This window comes from Camelus dromedarius, chromosome 13 (assembly GCF_036321535.1).
Source record: "Camelus dromedarius isolate mCamDro1 chromosome 13, mCamDro1.pat, whole genome shotgun sequence".
Lineage (NCBI taxonomy): Eukaryota > Metazoa > Chordata > Mammalia > Artiodactyla > Camelidae > Camelus > Camelus dromedarius.
The window spans coordinates 579,081-599,296 of record NC_087448.1 but is presented as its reverse complement, the minus strand read 5'-3'; the positions used below and the strand labels follow the sequence as shown (position 1 = coordinate 599,296).

Genomic DNA, 20,216 nt, shown 5'->3' with positions numbered 1-20,216 from the left:
AGCGTAGAGTTGCCCCGTGTTTCTCCAGCATCTGGTCCCCTGCTGTGTGTGTGGAGGGGCCACACAACCTGTGTGCACAGAGCAGCCCAACTCATGCCATCAGAGTGAACACATGTCCATGGTCGGCTGGTGAAGGGCATGCCCGGGACAGTCCTCGGCGGGAGAGGATGGAGCGCGGACAGAAGGGGGACACCTGGGAACTCAGTGCAGGGAGAGAGGCTGGCACGGCGTCTGGCGGCGCACAGTCCCTCAGAAAAGGGACGGCTGGGACGGTTCTGGGTGATGGGAGTCCGGGAGAGCAGATTGCAATGGGACGCGTGCAGCTCTGAACAGATGGCAGGCCATCCAGCTGCATGCATCACATAGGCGGCCTTTGCAGTGAGCTATGTCTCAGTGAAGCTGCCAAGAGGAGAAGCCACCCTTCCTGCCGACACTTGTCCCCTGGCCTACTCGCTGCCTGTGTCTGGGCCGCTCACACCTCTGCAGACCCCATTTCCTCGTCGGTGCGACAGAGCCCGGCGCATCTGCTCTGCCTCTCTGGGGATCCGAGAGGGTGACGTCAGGTGGTCCTGTGAAAAGTTTCTCATAGTGAACCCAGGAGGCGTGGTGTGTCCCTGTGTGCATGCAGTCACACACCCTGAATGTCCACACTTTCAGACAATCTGTATTGTGTGACACTCACGCATCTTCCACCATAAGTCGGGTTTTAATGAGCGATCGCAGGAAGGAGCGGAGCAGAGGGACAGCTGCGGCGGCAGGAGGGCTGTGCAACCTGGGGCGGGGGCGGGCTCCTGCACCAAGCTGGGGCCGCCTTCGTCCAGGGAGCAGCGGGCAGGGTGTACCTGCCTGCCTGCCGCCGTCCCCTCCCCTGGGCCTGCTGGTTGTTTCTGGAAGGACTTCCGAGTCTGCGTCAGTGACCGTGATGATTGTCCACGTGCAGAGTGCTGGGGCCCCGGGGTGTCTGCGTGGACGGCTGTCCCGCCTTCCACAGCCGACACCATCCCTTCCCTTCCGTAGGAAACCGCTGATAGCCTGTGTGGAGAAACAGCTGCTGGGGGAGCACCTAACGGCCATCCTGCAGAAAGGTAGGCCCCCAGCCCGGCCCCTTGCACTGGCCGCCCACCTGCGGTTCACTGAGCAGGCTGGGATGCGTTGTGGACAACGCCAGGGCGCTCGTGGTGCCAACGGGACGGCCACTCGAGAACTGTGACGTTAGCCCTGAGGGGAAACTGAGAGAAACAGCAAAAGGCGTGGGGTTAACGCTAAAATCACGTGAAAATCCAGGCTGAGACCCTCGAGCAGACAGCTGGCAGCCGTGCTCATACGGTCCCCGTCCTGCACCGCGGTGTCCTGCACGAGCGCCAATGCCCGGGTCACCCTTGGGGGCCTTGCAGGTGTGGACGTGTGGGGGGATGAGCTGTGGAGTCTCCACGCCCTTCGTGCCACTCAGCATCAGGCAGACGGCCGGCTGTGGGGTCTGACTGAGTTGGAGGACAGGCCTGTGTCCTGATGCCCCGGCAGCCGGCACACCGAGGAGCGCAGGCTGCGGTGCTGCCCGTGTGGCCCAGCGGTCTGCTCCCGGGTCGCAGGGCCAGGCAGTGAGGCTGCCTGTCGCATGGCTGTGCTGCCGTAGCCGCTATGACACCTTTACCCCCGCCTTCCCTGCGGCGGGCGCGGGCTCGCCTTTGTCACACCTCCATGCTGCTCTTTATGACCCGAGTGTTTTGTGTTCCACTGGAAATCGCACTGGAGCTGTAGGATCTGTTTCAAGGCAGTGGCAACTTGAAAGTCTGATTTGGGAGAGTCCTAAATGGTCTGGTTTCGTGTTGTCTCTAGTGAGACACTTACGTGTGGGGCTCCCAAGTGAATCCAGCATAAGCCAAAAGGTGAGAGAAGTAGCATTCCTGAGCATCTGCTGCACTTTGTGTGAAGGTCTTCTAGTCCTGGGACAGCCCTGTGGAATTGTTACCCCCATTTCACAAGGAAACCAAGGCCCAGAACAGCACACTGGTGCCTCAGATCAACTCCTACTAAGGCGAGAACCAGGGTGCGAATCTTGGTGTATTCCTGCTTACACCCCCGGAGACCCACACAGCTGGTGGGGCCTTAATTTGCTGTCCACCTACAACAAATGCACCCCAAATTCATATGAGGTGTTTTTAAAAAAGGAGTTGCTTTGGAAGTAAGAAGGACTTCAAGAGAATGGTAGAAATTTGGATAAGTTGTTTCAGTGCATATTTGGATAAGCGAAATTGTTATAAGAAAATGGAAAATTATATATGTGTAAGAGCTAGTCTAAATTTTATTAGAGGTGTTTAAAAAATTACGAGGTGTAACTTTTGAATTGTTAAGTTGTTATGTAGGGTTTCAGTAGATAAATTGTAAAACAAAAAGTTCTTATGTCAGTAGATCAAAACGTAACAGAAATAACCAGCGTCTGGAGCCCTGGCTGTGGGTCCAGCTGCTGTGTGTGTGCACATCTTGGACGTGTGGACGTTGTGCTCACTCTGCGGAGAGTCGGACGGCAGAGCCCACGAGTAGCTCCCAGCTTCTCTGCTCTGACGTAGCTCCTCCCCATAGTTACCATAGAAATGCCTCCGTGCAGGCCTTCTGATGGCGGTACAGGTTTTACAAAATCTTTGTAAAAATTCAATAGTTGGAACGGTAAAAGTTTTTTACAATGCTATGTTCAGTACTTCAGAATATCTGGCAAACAGTGAATGTTCTCCTCCCACGGTTTATTAGTATGTGGATGAAATTCATCAGCTGAAAGGTTAGATTTGCTCGCTCACCCTTGACAATATACCGCCTGACTGACAGACCAGGGCGGAAGAGACTGGGGTTGTGACCCTCCCAGGTCAGCACTGGTGGCAGTGTTCGGACCACTGCTGCTTTGGTGAAATGAGGGGGCTTTAGTGACATGGGGAGTAAGGAGCACGTGTCCCAGTGGGCACAGGAAGGTGGGACCCCCTGAGATGGTGTCTCAGGCTCTCCTGTCCCCACTGGGGCGCACTGACGTTTGCTGTGATCTTAGGGCTGGACCACCTGCTTGACGAGAACAGAGTGCCCGACCTCACCCAGATGTACCAGCTGTTCAGCCGCGTGCGGGGCGGCCAGCAGGTGCTGCTGCAGCACTGGAGCGACTACATCAAGGTGCGTGCTCATCCGCCGCAGCGGGGATAGGGCTGGGCCTCACCGCGGGCGGCCGGTGCGCGGTAGGCCTTCGTCTCCCTCCGGTCACTTGTGCACACGTGTTCTTAGGGATGAACACCATCCAGGTGGGAAAATGCTGTAAGTACTAGCTTAATTCTACAATCGTGGTTTTCAAAAAGGAGTCGCTTTTGTGAACTGCTGTTTAGATGTGACCTCACGTTTGCGCAGTGGGAACTATTATGCGTTTTGGTGTCAGGTCGGTGCGTGTGCTGCTCATTTCCTAGGAATCTAGGATTTATTCCTCACGTGTGTGCTTCCATGCTTCTGTGTGTGCACGCGCGTGCAGTCATGAAAAGGCAGCAGGAGGGGTCCTCGTGGTGCTGAGCGTGAGGGACACAAGCCCGCGTGGGGACACATACGGATGCATGATCGTAAACTGTTGGCGTTCTGGAGAAGGCGGGTTGTGATGCTGTTGGGGAAGCCTTCCCCACTGCTCCCCTGGGGGACGGCAGGCACCGAGTCAGAGGCGCCCTGCACTGTCTCTGCTACTTCTGAGTCTGATGATCACGAGAAATTCAGTTGAGGGAAAAAGACAATGAGAATGATCAGGCCTGGAGTTGCACGTCCGTCTGCATGTGGAGAGCTTGTACACGCACGCACGCACCCCCCCTCACTGGTGCCCTGGAGTCGCACGTCCGTCTGCACGTCCTGCATGTGGAGAGCTTGTGTGCGCGCCACACAAGTGCTGAGCGGAAGGCGTGACCGACTCAGCCCTGGAGCTTTACGGTGGAGACGGCCAGTGGAGCTGTAGGGCTTTGCTGGCCGTCGTCCCGACAGCAGGCACGTTGCTGAGCACAGGAATCCACCTCTGCAGTTTCCAGTCCGGGTAGAAAATTGAGTGATGTGAACACCCCTGAGTGTCCGTCAACGCCACGCACTCACGCTGTGACAGCAGATTACATTCAGCAAGTGCGCCCTGCTTGGAAGAGAGCTGACCCTTCTCAGTTCACATCTTATTTATGGCCCGGTCAGCGTGGGCACAGGGTGCCCACCCCTGCCGGTCGTGCAGCGTCCTCCCCAGAAGAGACTGACGCCCTTTCACCTGTGCCTTTTCCCCAGTAATCTGCCTCCGTGCGCGTGTGTGACGCCTGTCACGATGAGCAGCACGTGTGTGTGTTCAGCGCCTCTTCGGCTGATGGTTTGCGTCACCACACAGCCACCCGCTGTTGTCACACATAGACTTAGCGTGTTCACACAGCATCTTTGAAGCAAAAATACAGGCTAAAAACCAGGCTCTTCTGGGCTGGAAGTGAAGGAGAAAGAGACTATAGTCAGAAGTCAACATAGGTGTGTCCAGTTAAGGGAATTGATTTCCATGGAGTTTATACGTGAAAGTTCTTTAAAAGCAGCAGACGTTTCCCGGGTATTTATAAACTCTGCCGGGAGCAGCCTTGTGGCCCTAGAGCATTGGGTGTATAGCCGCTTAATTTTCAGTGTGGACTGACGCTGTGAAACTTCTGAAATTATGTAGTATTTAATACCAGCAGTAACTAAGTTGTGTTAAACGATCGCGGTTGTTTGACAGGAGGAGAAAAACTGTGTTGTGTCACAGACCTGTTGGTGACTTGGGCTTGGTTTGTTTCTGCAGACTTTTGGGACAACAATTGTTATCAATCCCGAAAAAGATAAAGACATGGTGCAGGACCTCCTGGACTTCAAGGACAGAGTGGACCACGTGATAGACGTGTGCTTCCAGAGGAACGAGAAGTTCATCAGCCTGATGAAGGAGTCCTTCGAGGCGTTTATCAACAAGAGGCCAAACAAGCCTGCAGAGCTGATCGGTAGGAGCGCTTCTCCACGTGTTTCCTTAATGGGGCGTGGAACGAGCTCCAGCAGACTGTTCACTAAAGTTCAAGCGCCTTGTGGGGAGGGGAGGGAACACGCCCCCTTCAGGGGACCACGTTTTCAGAGAACTGTGTACACACGTGTGCACGTGTGTGTGGGCATACACATTAGGTACTGGCGTGAGCACGCCGTGTTTCCTTGAGGGAGGACATGGTGGAGGGTTTGTGCAGAGGAAAGCTTGGCGTCTGGGAGGAGGAAGGGACAGTAAGTGTGACCGTCGCGCTGGCAGTGCTGGCAGCCCCAGAGCTGCATTTGTGAAGAGGAGCCCCGAGCCTCTGTCTTGATTACAAGCGGCTTCTGCTCAGAGAGAGGACTGAGAAGGCCGCTGCATCTGAAGGTCTCTGTGTTACGAGGGGGCTGTCAGTCTAACTGGTGTCTGACATGAGGTGCTGTTCAGTCCCTGTCCTTGAGTCCTCGGGGCGGTATTAACGTGGAGTAAAACTGAATGGCACCCCAGTAGGCAGCATATTCTAAAATGAAACAGTTATCACTTTATAGAATTATTTAATGATCATGTCAAAGCATATTTCAGGATTCATGGAATTTTCCTGGTAAATTGGTTTGTTCAGATTCGCAGGGGGCAGGGGAAGGTGAGACTGTGTGCAGAGCTGGGCTCTGGGGGGGCTACTGAGGACGTTGGGGGGCACGTGGGCTCCTCTGCAAGCGTCAGCTTGGGTGTGTGGGCAGAACATTTCATGCTAGAGGGTTATAAAGAAAAGTCTAATAAGAGCAGCAGCGGGCGAAAAGCGCCAGGCAGCAGACTTGGCCTCCGTCCCATGTTGTGGGCTGTGCCTTCTCTCAAGATGCGAGTTTAAACTCTCGGGTGCTTGGCTTCTCCCTCCCGTCAGCCAGGCTGTGGCTGGCTTGTGTGGTCTCAGAAACAAGAGGCCCCGGGAGGACTGCTCCTGTCCTGCCTTGTCACCCGGGTGTCGGCGCATCCCGAAGGTGGGGCACTCCGGTGTCTGGAGCAGGAGTGAGCTGGGACCCCAGCGCGCGGGCAGACTGTTTTGGTCCCAGGTGGCTTGAGAGTCCGTGTCTGAGAAAGATCAGGTGTTTGCCTTTTTGTTGTTTAAGAACGTCATTTTGGGAAGACTCCGGAGCGTTCCTGCTCAGCTTGTGCGTGTAGACATTGAAGGTGTCCTTTTTCCGTTTAGACAGTGTGTCGTGTAATGAACGCGTGTTTTCTAATAATTTACACTCACAGCAAAGCATGTTGACTCAAAACTGAGAGCGGGTAACAAGGAGGCCACAGACGAGGAGCTGGAGAGGATCCTGGACAAGATCATGATCATCTTCAGGTTCATTCACGGTGAGACGGGCTCCCCCCAGACCCCGTCCTGTTAACGGCACCACCACCCCCACCCCCACCCCCCACCCCACCCCCCCCGGCCCCAGCACGGCCACGCCCCCAGCGGCAGCTGGGCCCCGCTCCCCGTGTCTGCCTGGAAGTAGGGCCACCCCAGCCCGGTTCATGCAGGAGTCCGTGCGCGGCACACCTGCGGGCTCTGGGCTCCGGCTGCAGCGGCCGCGTCAGAGCGCTGCCTCGGAGCGGGCGCCCCTGGGGTCTCGGGCGGGCATCCGCGTGTTCCTGTCACAGCTTTCGTCTTTCTCACTTGCCTGTAAATAGGTAAAGATGTCTTTGAAGCATTTTATAAGAAAGATTTGGCGAAAAGACTCCTTGTTGGAAAAAGTGCCTCCGTCGATGCTGAAAAATCTATGCTGTCGAAACTAAAGCACGGTAAGCCAGTGGAGCGGGGGCGCTGGGCCGGGTGACCCCCATGACACGTGACCGTCGTGACCTCGCCCCCCTGTGTGCAGAGTGCGGGGCCGCCTTCACCAGCAAGCTGGAGGGCATGTTCAAGGACATGGAACTCTCCAAGGACATCATGGTTCACTTCAAGCAGGCAAGTCGTGTTGGTCTCAGTAAAGCAGCTTTCTGTAAAAATCCTGCTTTAAGTTATGTGAACTAATGAAGTCGATCGTGTACGTATGTGAATGATGTGAAGTCCTCGTCCTCAGAAGGTTCACCACTGCTGTCTAACACATTCACACGACCTAAATTCAAAATGAGAAGGAAAAATAATCCCCCAAAGTGTGTACCAAAAACTTGATTTAAATGAGTTTAATGGTACCTTATTTGATACAAAACCAGAGAAGAAGAAAACATTTCCAGTGACCTTAGAACAGAGTGTGTGGCTTCAGTGAGACGTGTTCTGGGGACTAAAGTAAATAAAAACACATGTTAAACTGTCCTTTGAAAACTACACAGTGTGCTTTTTAACGGATTAATTATTTCTGGTGATAGTCTAAAGTCCTCATTTTGCCCCGTTTTCTGTGTTTTCAGTACATGCAGAATCAGAGCGAGCCGGGCTCCATGGAGCTGACAGTTAACATCCTCACGATGGGGTACTGGCCGACCTACACACCCATGGACGTGCACCTGACTCCCGAGGTAGGTGCCGCACGCCTGCGCCTCCCTGCAGCGCCTGCGCCACTGAGGCACTGCAGCCTGGTCACTGCCCGCCCAGCAGGCGTGTTCTCTTTTAAGAAGCTTTCAAGTCAACACAGTCAGTCAAAACTGGAAATGGTCCTTTAGTCTCTGAAAAGCAGCGTTTCGAAGTGACTGCTTTTTGCCCTGGATCGGGGTGGGGCGAGGCAAGAAGGTGCAGCCAGGGGCGGACGGGCACGGGGCCCCCGGCCAGTCATGGAGACTCGGACTCTTCACCCCAGAACCGCGAGGGAAGGAGCAGAGTGGAGCAGGAGGGGGCCGGCTGGAGTGCAGGGCCCCAGCTCCAGCGTGTGGGGTGGGTGGGAAGACAAACCAGAAGACTCAGAAGGTGTGGGCGCCAGACAGATGGGGACCTCCTACCCTGAGTGTCCCAGATGCCAGGAGCAGGAGTGGGGCTGCGGCCTGGCGTGCTGTTGAGAGTAACCATCTCACCAGATGGAGCCTGGTGGGAGCCCTTGGGGCTGGGCAGCACTGACCATTGGCCCTCCTGGTGCAGAGTAGAGGGACGTGAGAGGCCAGGGGAGGCGGGGGAGCCGGGCTCAGGCTGAGAAGGGAGGTCACAGCCTGGGACCAGCAGACTCTGGACGGTGTAAGAAGGCCTCCCAAAAACGCCAGGTCCCATCCTGTGGCAGGTGCCATCCTCATGGCCCCACGAGGCCCGGGAGCAGGTTGGGGCAGCTGTCACAACGTGGAGCTGACTTTTCATTTAGCTGTGGAATGTTGTAAAACTTTGTAAGCTGGACAGTACGCAGTTATGCAGTTCTTTCGATTAAAGGTGTTTAGCATAATTAAATGTGTTGTTTTCCTCTACTTGTCAGATGGTTAAACTTCAAGAAGTGTTCAAGGCATTTTACCTTGGGAAGCACAGTGGTCGCAAACTTCAGTGGCAAACTACGTTGGGGCACGCTGTGTTAAAAGCAGAGTTTAAAGAAGTAAGCTCTTTGTTTATTTCGTTTTCTTTTTATTCTTCATAGAACATTGATAGAATTTTTTTAATAGTGATTGAACTCTGGAGACAAAGGAAAAGATTACTCAGCGCAATTCAAGAGTGGCTTTTCGAAGGCCAGTGAAATCAAACCGCTGAAGGGTGGCTGCCGCGGCCAGTAACAGTCGAGAGCCGGGAAGAGCCCCCCGACTGAAGGGGCGAGGTGCAAAGAGGCGACTCTCAGAGGCCAGACCGCAGCCTCGGTGTCCGCGGGGGCCGCCCCAGGGCCGCAGGCTGACGGGCAGCAGAATGCCCCTTTGTGGCTCACACCTGGGTGAAGACCAAGTGAAAACAGAGGGAACGGTAGCTCCCACCGATGGCCGGACGGGCAGTTTGATGCCGTGTCACAGAACCTCCAAGGTCAACTGCCTTGATGCAGCGGCTCCAGTTCTGGGAGTTAGTCTTAATGAGATGTATTTCAGTTCAGTTTTATAAGCAAAATTCAGTGATGTCCACTAAGCCAAAAAATTAGAAAATTACTGTTCTGCTGTTACACTTCCTTAGCTTTACATTTTCATATAAATTCTACGTGCACACGAACAATTACACTTAAATTACACGCGCACACTTTGTTGTGTGCTGTTGTGCAGGGCTGTGCACGTAAACCACGCACACTGCACGCTGCCCTGGAAGGTCCTGGGAGAGGTCAGTTCCTCGGCCCTGTCCTGGAGGCTCCAGGTCCCCGCCCGCTTTGCCCTCGTGGCCCCCGCGGCCTCCCTGCAGGCGCATCAGCAGGGCGTGGTGGGTGGGCGTGGGTTCGCTTGAGCTGCCAGGCAGAGCACTTCAGTGTGTGGGACCATCACGTCCAAGGAGGCGGCTGGACCTTAATCTAAACACACTTCATTGGTGGAAAACGCTGAGCATCGTCTGAGCCTCAGCCAGTCCTAGTCTCCTCTGGGGGGAGGGGTCTTAAATCGCTGACCATCGTCTGAGCCTCAGCCAGTCCTAGTCTCCTCTGGGGGGAGGGGGTCTTAAATCGCTGACCATCGTCTGAGCCTCAGCCAGTCCTAGTCTCCTCTTGGGGGGGGGGTCTTAAATGCTGTGACGGTACCACCTGCACCACAGGTACAGAGGAGGCGGGTGCTGTTGGGAAAATGGCGCCAGTAAACAAGAGCTTTCTTGCTACTTCTAAAAATACTCAAGAGAATAGACGCACTCTGAATCGTTTTATTCATATATAATTAGTAACTTAGTTTCTTCTTATGGGTGTGTGATCAGTAATTTCTCACCACGACCCCCACACAAAGCTTGAGAGCAAACAGCAGCCCCTTGAAGCTTTGCAGACAGTGCCCCCCGTGACACGCCCGTTCTCTTCAAGGGGAAGAAGGAGTTCCAGGTGTCACTCTTCCAGACACTGGTGCTTCTCATGTTCAACGAGGGGGACGGATTCAGCTTTGAAGACATCAAAGTGGCCACGGGCATAGGTACGAAGACCCCAAGCGTCAGGCAGGACGCAGACTGGCCTCTGCTGGGCTGGCTTGAGAGGGTGGCCGCTCGGGGTGGTGCGCCAGCCTTCGTGCTGACCCAATCCCACGTTCCCTCCCTCCCAGAGGACGGTGAGCTGCGGAGGACGCTGCAGTCCCTGGCCTGTGGCAAAGCACGAGTGCTGATCAAAAGTCCCAAAGGGAAGGAGGTGGAAGACGGAGACAGGTTCATTTTTAATGGAGATTTCAAGCACAAGTTGTTTCGCATAAAGATCAACCAGATTCAGATGAAGGAAACCGTATGTATGACCGTTCTCTGAAGCACAGGAGCCCCCAGGGGGCCGCTGATGTTGGTCCCCTTATGTACCGACTGCAGAGCACGCACGAGGGCACTCGCGGCAGCGTGACTTCCGTTAGCTTTACACTCACAGTAGGGAGGAGGATCAGGAAGAAGAGCGTCTCACAGCCCCTGATCCCCTTCACAGAGACATGTGATGACTCAGCTCTTCCTGGTCAGAGTCTCACGGGGCAGCAAGCGTGTCATTCTCAAACCGTCGTGCACGGCGCGCCTCAGGCGGGTCCTGGGCAGGGTGGGCCCCTGGCGTCAATCTGCAATCGAGTCCAGGTGGGGCGTCTGCAGCTTCGATCCGAGTCTCAGGTGGCCCGTGTCCAGGGCTCTGGGCCGCTGCCCTTGGGCCCTTCCTGACGCAGGAGCCCGGAAGCTCGGGGCTGCGGTCAGACGTCCAGGTGGGGGCAGGCGTGCCCTGGTCCCGCCTCCAGAGCAGGTGGGGCCCGCTGCCCCGTGCGTGCAGGCAGGGGAGGCCAGGTCAGCCGGGGCCGGGCAGCTCTCGTCCGGCTGCGGCGGTGTCCGCAGTGCTGTCAGACCCGCGGCAGCACAGGGTACCGGCTTCACCTCCCGCACGTGCTCGCGCTCAGCGGAGCCCGGTCGGAAAGCGCACTTGGTGTAGGCGAAAAGAAGCCCAGAAGCCTGGTGAGCACGTGGGAGGCGTTTGCTCTCCTCGGTAGCTTGATTCAACTTAGATTAATGTTTCAGTTTCCATCTGTCAGTGCGGGAAACGTTTACAAGTTTGATAATGACCAGAGTTGGCAAGAATATGAGAAAACAGGCATCCTTTTTTGTTTTTCTGTTTTGATGTGTGAATTGGTACAGCTTTCTTAGAAACTGGACGCGCCCGTTAAAGGTGTAAACCCATGTGTGCTTTGTTCTGTCTGTCTTACTGTTGGGAGCTTAGGCCAGAGTGACGGAAGGGTGTGAGTGGTGGAGCTGTCACCCCAGAGCGGGGCTGTCCCCCTCCTCCGGCGGCAGCCTCTCCCGCCACTTGTCTGCACCTGGGCGGCTCTCGTCCATGGTGTCACGTGTGACGGGGTCACCGCGTGCCCTGATTGTACCGTTTTGTAAGCTGTTCCTGTCTCTCCTGGGGCTCTTTCCTCGTCAGGACCTGGCGTTAACCATCAGAGTAATGGACGTGTGACTTGCTCCCGGGACTCTGGCGCTCACCGCAGAGCCTGGCAGCTCCCTCCCTCGCTGAAAGGCAGTAGGGCGTTTCCATTTCCAGAAACAGTTCTGCTCCGTCCCGTTTGGACGCTCCTGTGCCTGCTTAGTGGTCTCCTGACAGTGAACCCCGGGCCCTGGAATCGCTGGCTCACAGACTGTGTCTGTGCTCTTGGCCTCACGGGTGTTCTGACCTGCCCGCCTCCCTTGTCACCAGCTCAGAAACAGTTGTTGCCATTTGGGGGTGACTTTGTTTGGCTCCTTCGAGCATCTGCATGCCATTCAGTAGCTTGTACAGATCAGGCCACCTCGCTGGTCCTTAGTTCTCCGTGGTTCCAACACGGCGTAACCCTGCCCTGGGCGTGAGCCGGAGATGGGAGTGTTTCCCTCTGCGTCTTGGCCCCGAGGTCCTGCTCTCAGCAGTCGGCCCTTTGTGTTTTCCTCCCCCGAAGTGACTGCTGGTCGAGTCTCTGGTCCCTGTGTCGTGCTGCCCCCTCTGACTTGACAGTGTTCTTGGATTGAGGGGATGGGCCCCTTGTCATTTGTGACGGATGATTTTTGTCCCTTTGAGGGGGTTTTTCCCATACAAACATAGTGGAAAACAGTCTTTTCCTGTACGGTTTCTGACTTTGGGGCCATCCCAAGAAAGACCTTCCTCTAACCCAAATTTTTAAAAATAGCTGCCTCTCTTTTTCTAGCAGCTTATACATTTAAATATTTCTCTGAGCAACGTAGAAACCATTTTAGTATCAGAAAGCATTCTAGCCACCCTCCCTGCTTTAAAAACTGAGCTGAAAACACCATCCCGACAACCAGGTTTGCATTCTGTGGGCCTGCTTCTCACCTCTGCTCTCTAAGTTCTCCATCTGTTCTTGGCCAGCACCAAAAGTCTCTCTCTCTTTTTTTTTAATTGAGTTATAGTCAGTTTACAATGCTGTGTCAATTTCTGGCGTACAGCACAATTTTTCAGTCACACGTGAACATACATATATTCATAGTCGCATTCTTTTTGGCTGTGAGCTACCACAAGATCTTGTATTCATTTCCCTGTGCTGTACAGTATAATCTTGTTTATCTGTTCTATATATACCTGTCAGCATCTACAAATTTCAAACTCCCAGTCTGTCCCTTCCCACCCCCCTCCCCCCTGACAACCACAAGTCTGTATTCTATGTATGTGAGTCTGTTTCTGTTTTATGTTTAAGTTCACTTGTCTTTTTTTTTTTTTTTTTTAGATTCCACATATGAGCGATCTCATACAGTATTTTTCTTTCTCTTTCTGGCTTACTTCACTTAGAATGACATTCTCCAGGGACATCTGTGTTGCTGCAAATGGCGTTATGTTGTCGGTTTTTATGGCTGAGTAGTATTCCATTGTATAAATATACCACAGCTTCTTTATCCAGTCATCTGTTGATGGACATTTAGGCTGTTTCCATGTCTTGGCTATTGTAAATAGTGCTGCTATGAACATTGGGGTGCAGGTGTCATCCTGAAGTAGGGTTCCTTCTGGATATATGCCCCGGAGCAGGATTCCTGGGTCACATGGTAAGTCTATTCCTAGTCTTTTGAGGAATCTCCATACTGTTTTCCACAGTGGCTGCACCAAATTGCATTCCCACCAGCAGGGTAGGAGGGTTCCCTTTTCTCCACACCCTCTCCAGCATCTGTCATTTGTGAACTTTCAAATGATGGCCATTCTGACTGGTGTGAGGTCATATCTCATTGTAGTTTTGATTTGCATTTCTCTGATAATTAGTGATATTGAGCATTGTTTCGTGTGCCTACTGATCATTTGCATTTCTTCCTTGGAGAATTGCTTGTTAAGGTCTTCTGCCCATTTTTGGATTGGGTTGTTTGTTTTTTTCTTATTAAGTCGTATGAGCTGCTTATATATTCTGGAGATCAAGCCTTTGCTGGTTTCATTTGCAAAAACTTTCTCCCATTCTGTAGGTTGTCATTTTGTTTTGCTTATGGTGTCCTTTGCTGTGCAGAAGCTTGTAAGTTTCATTAGGTCCCATTTGTTTATTCTTGCTTTTATTTGTTTATCAGGTAGACTGCCCTAGGAGAGCATTGCTGAGATTTATGTTCGGTAATGTCTTGCCTATTTTTTTTCTAGGAGGTTTATTGTGTCTTATCTTATGTTTAGGTCTTTAATCCATTTTGAGTTTATTTTTGTGTATGGCAGCACCAAAAGTGTTTTAATATGCTTGTTCCTGTAAATTTATTCTCTTAGTGAACTTGAGAATAATTTTTGTGTCTTTGCCCCTCCAAACCAGAACATGGATGCTTCTCATTCAGAGCACATTGAATTCACCTGCAGTTTTCATCTTTTTACACTGAATCTTCTGATTCTTTGTGTGTGTGTGTGTACGTGAGTACGGATGAGTCCCTTCTCTTCCTCGCAGTTTCCTTTTTGCTGTGAGTCTTGCACATCATATTAGTTTAACAGATACCTGCTAGGCACCTGCCACGGTCTGGGTGAAGCACTGAGAATTCAGCCTCTCCCAGTAAAGGCTCAGTCTCTGTCCCAAGTGGCTTTCCAGTCTCATCCAGCAGGCGGGTGCTGGGACCACACATGCAGTCTCGTCACAGTTGAGGTCACAGTGATGATGGGGCCTTCTCCCCAGGGGGCGCCCAGCCACTCAGGCCCCAGGAGGTCACGTGAGGCTGGTCAGACCTGAGCAGGATCTGGAAAAGCAGGAAAAGCCAGAGAAGTGCCGGCATGGGGGGGGGGGGGCGGGGTGTCTTCTCTTTCCACCTGCTCGTCTTCGTGTTTCACCTTGTGTCGACCAGCTCGCAGGACTCCCACCGGCTTTGTTAGTTCTTCAGTTGATTCTCTTGGATTTGGATTTCGCAGCGCACCGGCAGGTAGTGACAGTGCGTCTGCCCCACTGCTGCCCAGCCGGGGCCTCTGGAGCACGTTTGAGAAGTGGCAGAGCTGCCAGACCCCTCCTCTTCCTGATCCTCTCTGTGGTGCAGGGACGGCAGCCCTTTCGGGTCGTGGGTCCCTCTGAAAATAGGACGCGAGCTCAGGTCCCCGCCTCTCGCCACGAACACGCCTGCCGCCCGCTGGGCTCTGCAGGCCTGTCAGGCTGCCGACCGAAGGCTGTTACCAGGGTTTCCCGCTTGCTTCTGAGAACAGCTCCATGTCACGTTACTGACTCCCTACAGGCTAGAGTTTGTTCTAAATCGAGCACCGGTTTTCCGCTCTGTCCCGCCTTCGCCGCGCCTGCCAGGATGACCAGGCCCGTGGCGCTGCACTCGGAGCCTGGTGGTGAGCCCAGTGTGGCGCAGGTGCCCTGTGCAGAGCTGGGGTTTCTGGAGCAAAGTTGACGGCTGTTCTCATCCCTGAGCCCCAGGTTTAATCGAGATTATGTGCGGTTTATGTAGGGCGTTTGCAGCTTCTTTTTTCAGTAGCTTTTTAAATCCTTTTTCCAGTTTTGGTGCTGAAATCAATCAGTTTCTACTAGAACAAATAGTTCTACTAGAACAAAGACTGCGTAACAGAACAGGGCTCGTCCACAGTTTGGCCTATGTTTCATCAGAAGTTTCCCGTTAAGACTCCACGGGGGAGATAACTGGCCCTGAGCCCTACCCAGCCCCACCCTCCTGTCACGCAGGTGGAGGAGCAGGTCAGCACCACGGAGCGGGTGTTCCAGGACCGGCAGTACCAGGTCGACGCAGCCATCGTCAGGATAATGAAGATGAGAAAGACTCTGGGGCACAATCTCCTGGTTTCTGAACTGTACAATCAGCTGAAATTCCCTGTGAAGGTGAGTGTGTGGCTTGATTAGTTGTAGAGCACTGGACACTGGACACTGGATGGTCGTGTCTGTCTCTGCTGGGTCTTCGGGAGGGAGGCCGGTGCCATGCAGGGAGTGCACGAACAGCCGGTTTACTGGCCACAGAGCTTTTCCTGCCTCGCTGATGTTTCCTGCGGCTGCTGTGTAAGGAAGTTGCCCCAAAACTGACGGGGGTGCAGTTCCCAGGCAGTGGCGTTCTGGCCGCCTGTGGGGCCAGGTAAGGTCGGCACTCAGACTGGGCACCATCGGGGGCCGGGCCGTCACCCCCGAGCCCCCGCTCATGCTTCTGGGGGGGGCATGCTCCGACACCAGCTCCTCAAGTCGGGGACCAGAGAGTGGGCACTGTGGGGAGCTGGCGGGAGCTCCTGTCCCCCCGAGGTGACGAGTGTTGCATGGAGCTCCACGCAGCCCCTGGTCATGCAACTGGCCCTCCTCTCCGACCAGCAGCGGGCGGGTGTTGGTTTTGCCCTTTGCAATGAGAGAGACTCAGCAGTTAGGCAGCAGACTGATCGAGTTAGCCGTGCGGCCCCCGCGGCACCTATTCTGCGCTGACAGGGGCCCGGGCGGAAGGGGGCACTGTCTCCCCGCAGACGTGTGTGGACGCGTGGATTCAGACTCGCTTCTAGCAGGGTTAGGCCCAGGCCTGTGGTCATCATGCTGTGTAAACGGGGCATGTGTGCTAAACGGATGGCAGTGTGGTGCAGCACGCGGGGAGACGCGCTCAGATTCCCTCCCAGACACGCGCGCTCCCGTGTCGCCGGGTGGGGTCTGCCAGGCCGTGTGCCCCTCTCACCTGCGCCACGTCCCGCGGGAGGCCCTGCTCAGGCGTGCGTTCGTGTGGAAGCCCTTTGATCACCATGTCGTGTGAGTAATTTCCATACATACATACAGGCTGACGTGTGTCATGCCTGTGTGTGATGATGGCCCCACACCGGGTGCGTGACATGTTTTTTCCCTCGAGTTTGTAAATGCGGCGCTGCTGTCATACACCGTGTGATGTCACTATCAATGCCACTGTCTGTTTTTCTCTTCCAGCCTGGAGATTTGAAAAAGAGAATTGAATCTCTCATAGACAGAGACTACATGGAGAGAGACAAAGACAGCCCGAACCAGTACCACTACGTGGCCTGAGGCTCACGGCTGTCTCCTCCGTGAGACACTGGAATGTATCTTCAGGGCAGAAATGCTGTTTCCGGACTTTCTGGGGCTGAGCAGCAGGGATGCTTTGGACTGGAGGAGAGGGCGGCTCCTGGGGGCCTCACGGGCTTGAGGGTTTGCAGACGGCACGGCCACCTTCCCCTCCACTTCCTCCTCTTGTTCTTTTAGGTGTTAAGCAGAGTGACTGAGGTTGGACAAGACGTTGGTTAAAAGGGCTCCTTTGTACGGTGGTGTTCTTATGGCAAAAAGCTGAAAGTCTGGTGTGTTTTTGTGTGTGATCATGAATGCACAGTTTACAGACTCTCCCCGCTGCGTCCTTTAGCCGCACAGATGACAAGTCCCTGCAGACGTGCTGTCTTAGCTTGTCAGCACTCAGACTGAAGACGAGACCCCGGCTGGTGAACGTTAGGAAGCAGCAGCCGGCATTAAAAACCGGCTGACCGATTATGCAGCCTAAAACTAGCGTCTGTCTGTTTCACTTACTTTCACAAAGTTTTCTCTTGGACACCTGGTTTTGCATGACGAGGTTCCTCAGTGAGATCTCTGAAGTGCCGAGGGGACCCTGGCAGCGGCTGCTTCCCGCTGCGTTACTTGTGGGTTTTCTGTTGCGGGCTTGGGGGCAGGGAGTCTGTTTGCCGTTCTAAGATTGGGTCTGGCAGACCCTGTTTTTTGCATTGGGGTAACTGCTGCTTGATTGTTCTCTAATCGCAGTATTTGTATGATTGCGGCAATAAAGTTTGGTTTCGCTGTCACCGTCCCGGCAGGGTGGGGGCTCCTCCCTGCTGGAGCCGCTGTGAACAGTCAGTCCCCTGATGTTGTGAAGCAGGGCTGCTTCTGTCGGGAGGCCGAGAGGGCTCTTGGCCCCTGGCTTCCTGTTGTGTGTGCACAGGTGAGGCTGGGCAATGGCGTGATTGCGTGGCAACTGTAACAAAGAACTTTTGTGATAACATTTAAAGTACTTTATATTTTACAGAAGAGCATGTTTCATTTTGATTAAAAGCTACCAAAGGAATTTTGATCATGGTGTAAGTGTTGAAAGCAATATTTTCTGGAATATACCAAGTTTATATAATTTGATTTTTGTGCTAAATTATTAAAAGGTTCTCCCTTTTTGAAACATGCGTGTTTAAAATATGACACCTTATGCGTTTCCATTTGAAAATCCTCACTCTTTAAGTATCATTATTTCTATATTTGTAAATTTTCGTTTGTGAGTTCTATAATACATGGCCGATAAAAGACCAAATAGATTTCTACTTCCTATACTTTTAAGTTCATTGTCTCTAGAGTGTTAATATTGTAATTTAATGTAGACTTACTCTGAATAAAATTAGTTTAATTGGCCTTAAACTTACATTGATAAAACTGTGGCATGCCAAGTGCTAACCCTTCAGCCCCTCGCACTGCCCCCAGGACAGCAGACAGAAGCAGGGCAGACACCCTTCCTGTGCTCCTCGCCACAAAGCCCCACCCGCAGGACCTCGGCAGACCGGCCTCTGACCCCACGTTTCTGTCCGTCCCTGCGTATCAGCTTCGTTTACTGGTTTACATGGTTAAAGGGTAACGTGGTAAAACAAGCAGAGAAGAGGAAGTGACTGGAAGGGGTGAGGCATTTACGACAAAAGGCTGTTAAACTGAAAGGAAGAAGGGAAATTATTTACAGATAGTGATCGTGTGCCCAGAAAATCCAGGAGAAGCAACTGAAAGCTATGACCGAAAAAAAGAATTCAGTATATTTTTAATGACATAAAAGTAACAGAAGATTCAAAATGTAATGGGTCACTTTTCCAGTGGCAACAAAAAATTGATGAAATACATAGTAACAAAATATACAAAAAATATTTTTTGAATGACTTAGAAACAGGAAGAAACCCTGAGTACGTGAAAGGCACAGTCCGTTCTGCTTTGCCCTTGCGGCGTGCTGAGCTGCCACCGCCCCCCACCCCAGACTTTGAAACACAGACAAGAGGACTCTGAAGTTAAAATACAAAAGCAAATGGGCAAGAATAGCCACGGGCTGTTGTAAACCTCTGGGGATAGCACACAGGTGACCTGGGCAGAATGGGGTCCTGGAGGAGACCAGGTACGCGGCCGGGGGTGGGGCGTTGTCGGAAAGGGAGGCTCCGCAGCAAGGCGTGTTGGAAAAACTCGCGTTACCAGCTTGAGAAAAGCAAAGTTAGATTACACTAATTTTTTACACTAAAATAAGTTCCAAGGTGTCAAAAATTTACGTGTGAAAAACGAAACCATAAATAGAAGAAAACACGAGGCATGTTTTGTTTGATGGAAAGACGTCTGATGAATGAAGATCCGCTTTCCTAAGAACAATGAGATGACACAGGGAAGAGTTGAAAAACTGGCAAATCTGGGGGTAGAAATACCACCACGTATTTCGAGTGCACAGAAGTGCAAGAGGGCCGACTGGCTGTGCTCCTGTTTGCCGCCAGAGCAGCGGAAATGGCCCGGTGAGTGCAGCCCGCCCGCAGGGTCCAGGAAGGAGACGTGGACGGGAGGAGCGGCACTGCCAGGGGGACGGGGCACGGGCGGGCATCCGTCAGGTGGAGGGCTGAGTGTGCGGGGCGGCCCTGCGTGCCAGCTGCAGGGAGGGCAGGGCCCTGGGGCCAGGTTCCGGGTGACCACGGACGTGGAGGAGCTGTTGCTCTGCTGGCCAACACCTCCAGGGCAGCGAGGGGAGAAGTGACCCTCCGATGGGTTTGGCCCGGGTCCCGCGCTGCCCAGAAGAGGAATCCTGTTTGTCGGGAAGGAGATGGGGGTTTGACTGACAAAGATGGCAGGTCCAGGGGTCGGCAGAAAGGGCTCGGGATGGAGAGGAGGGAGACCAGGTCGCAGGGGCAGGACACAGGGTTTTGGACTCCCGAGGATGCAGAGCACGGGGCTCGCAGAGCACAGGGGTCAGACAGAGGGGGCTCTGGGGATGTGGACCAGTCGTGACACGGGACAGTGGTCTCACATAAACTTGTGAGTGTAGCATTTGAAGACGCCCATTGTCATTGAGCCACCGGAGTCCACCTGCAGGCGGTGCCCCGCGACACACCGTGCTCGTGCGGGTGACTTCAGGGCTGCGACAGCGCACGTGGGAGATGCCCGACGTGCGGTGACAGGCCTGGTTGGGTGACGCGGTCCCAGCGAGTGTGGTGCTGCCCCAGGCTCTCCCAGAGAGAGATCGAGCATCACGACCCCTGGAGACCCTCAGGACATGGGAGAGCAGGGGGCAGCTGGTGTCAGGTGCCCAGCACTGCCAGTGCGTGTGTGCGCGTGCGCACACGCGTGTGTAACCACAGCTGCCCCTCCAGGGTGGACTTCCGATGGCTGGGAACAGGGCTGAGGGAGGCTTCATCACATGCCCTTCTGTGCTGCTGAGTTTTTGTCACGTTTATAAATAAAACTAACCACAAGTTGTTAAAATAAATAACCAAAATGGCCCCATGTCCCCTGCGCTGCAGCGCCCGGCCCCTCCCCCAGAGAAGCCGCACCCCAACCCGGTCAGCTGGTCACTCTCAGTTCCTTTAGATTCACCTCTGCATGGATTGAAACCTCCATTTTCTCGGCCCATGAATTTACTGTTTCTCAAGATTATTGACCTCCTTCGGTGAAAATGAGGAAGTCAAGGCCCATACTTTCCCCCACAACTCCCTCCTCCTTCCAGTTTGACAGCTCTTGTCAGATTATAATTTATGCGTTCACATTACTAATGAAACTCTGCGTGTTTTGTCTGAAAGTCAGAAACTCAGAAATGGCACTG

The 20,216-nt window shown here is 53.5% G+C and overlaps 1 protein-coding gene across 1 annotated transcript in view; it reads left to right on the top strand.

Moving 5' to 3' along the window:
- The window catches only part of CUL4A (cullin 4A), a 36,081-nt gene extending 18,511 nt beyond the window's left edge, over positions 1–17,570 (top strand). Inside the window, exons 9-20 of the mRNA XM_064492927.1 lie at positions 1,018–1,085; positions 3,035–3,153; positions 4,802–4,994; positions 6,263–6,367; positions 6,686–6,796; positions 6,877–6,962; positions 7,403–7,510; positions 8,386–8,499; positions 9,871–9,976; positions 10,103–10,275; positions 15,113–15,265; positions 16,331–17,570. Coding sequence (XP_064348997.1) covers positions 1,018–1,085; positions 3,035–3,153; positions 4,802–4,994; positions 6,263–6,367; positions 6,686–6,796; positions 6,877–6,962; positions 7,403–7,510; positions 8,386–8,499; positions 9,871–9,976; positions 10,103–10,275; positions 15,113–15,265; positions 16,331–16,426 — 1,432 coding nt within the window. The 3' untranslated portion in view covers positions 16,427–17,570. The remainder of the gene's footprint in view (positions 1–1,017; positions 1,086–3,034; positions 3,154–4,801; positions 4,995–6,262; positions 6,368–6,685; positions 6,797–6,876; positions 6,963–7,402; positions 7,511–8,385; positions 8,500–9,870; positions 9,977–10,102; positions 10,276–15,112; positions 15,266–16,330) is intronic.
- The last annotated feature ends 2,646 nt before the right edge of the window (positions 17,571–20,216 follow it).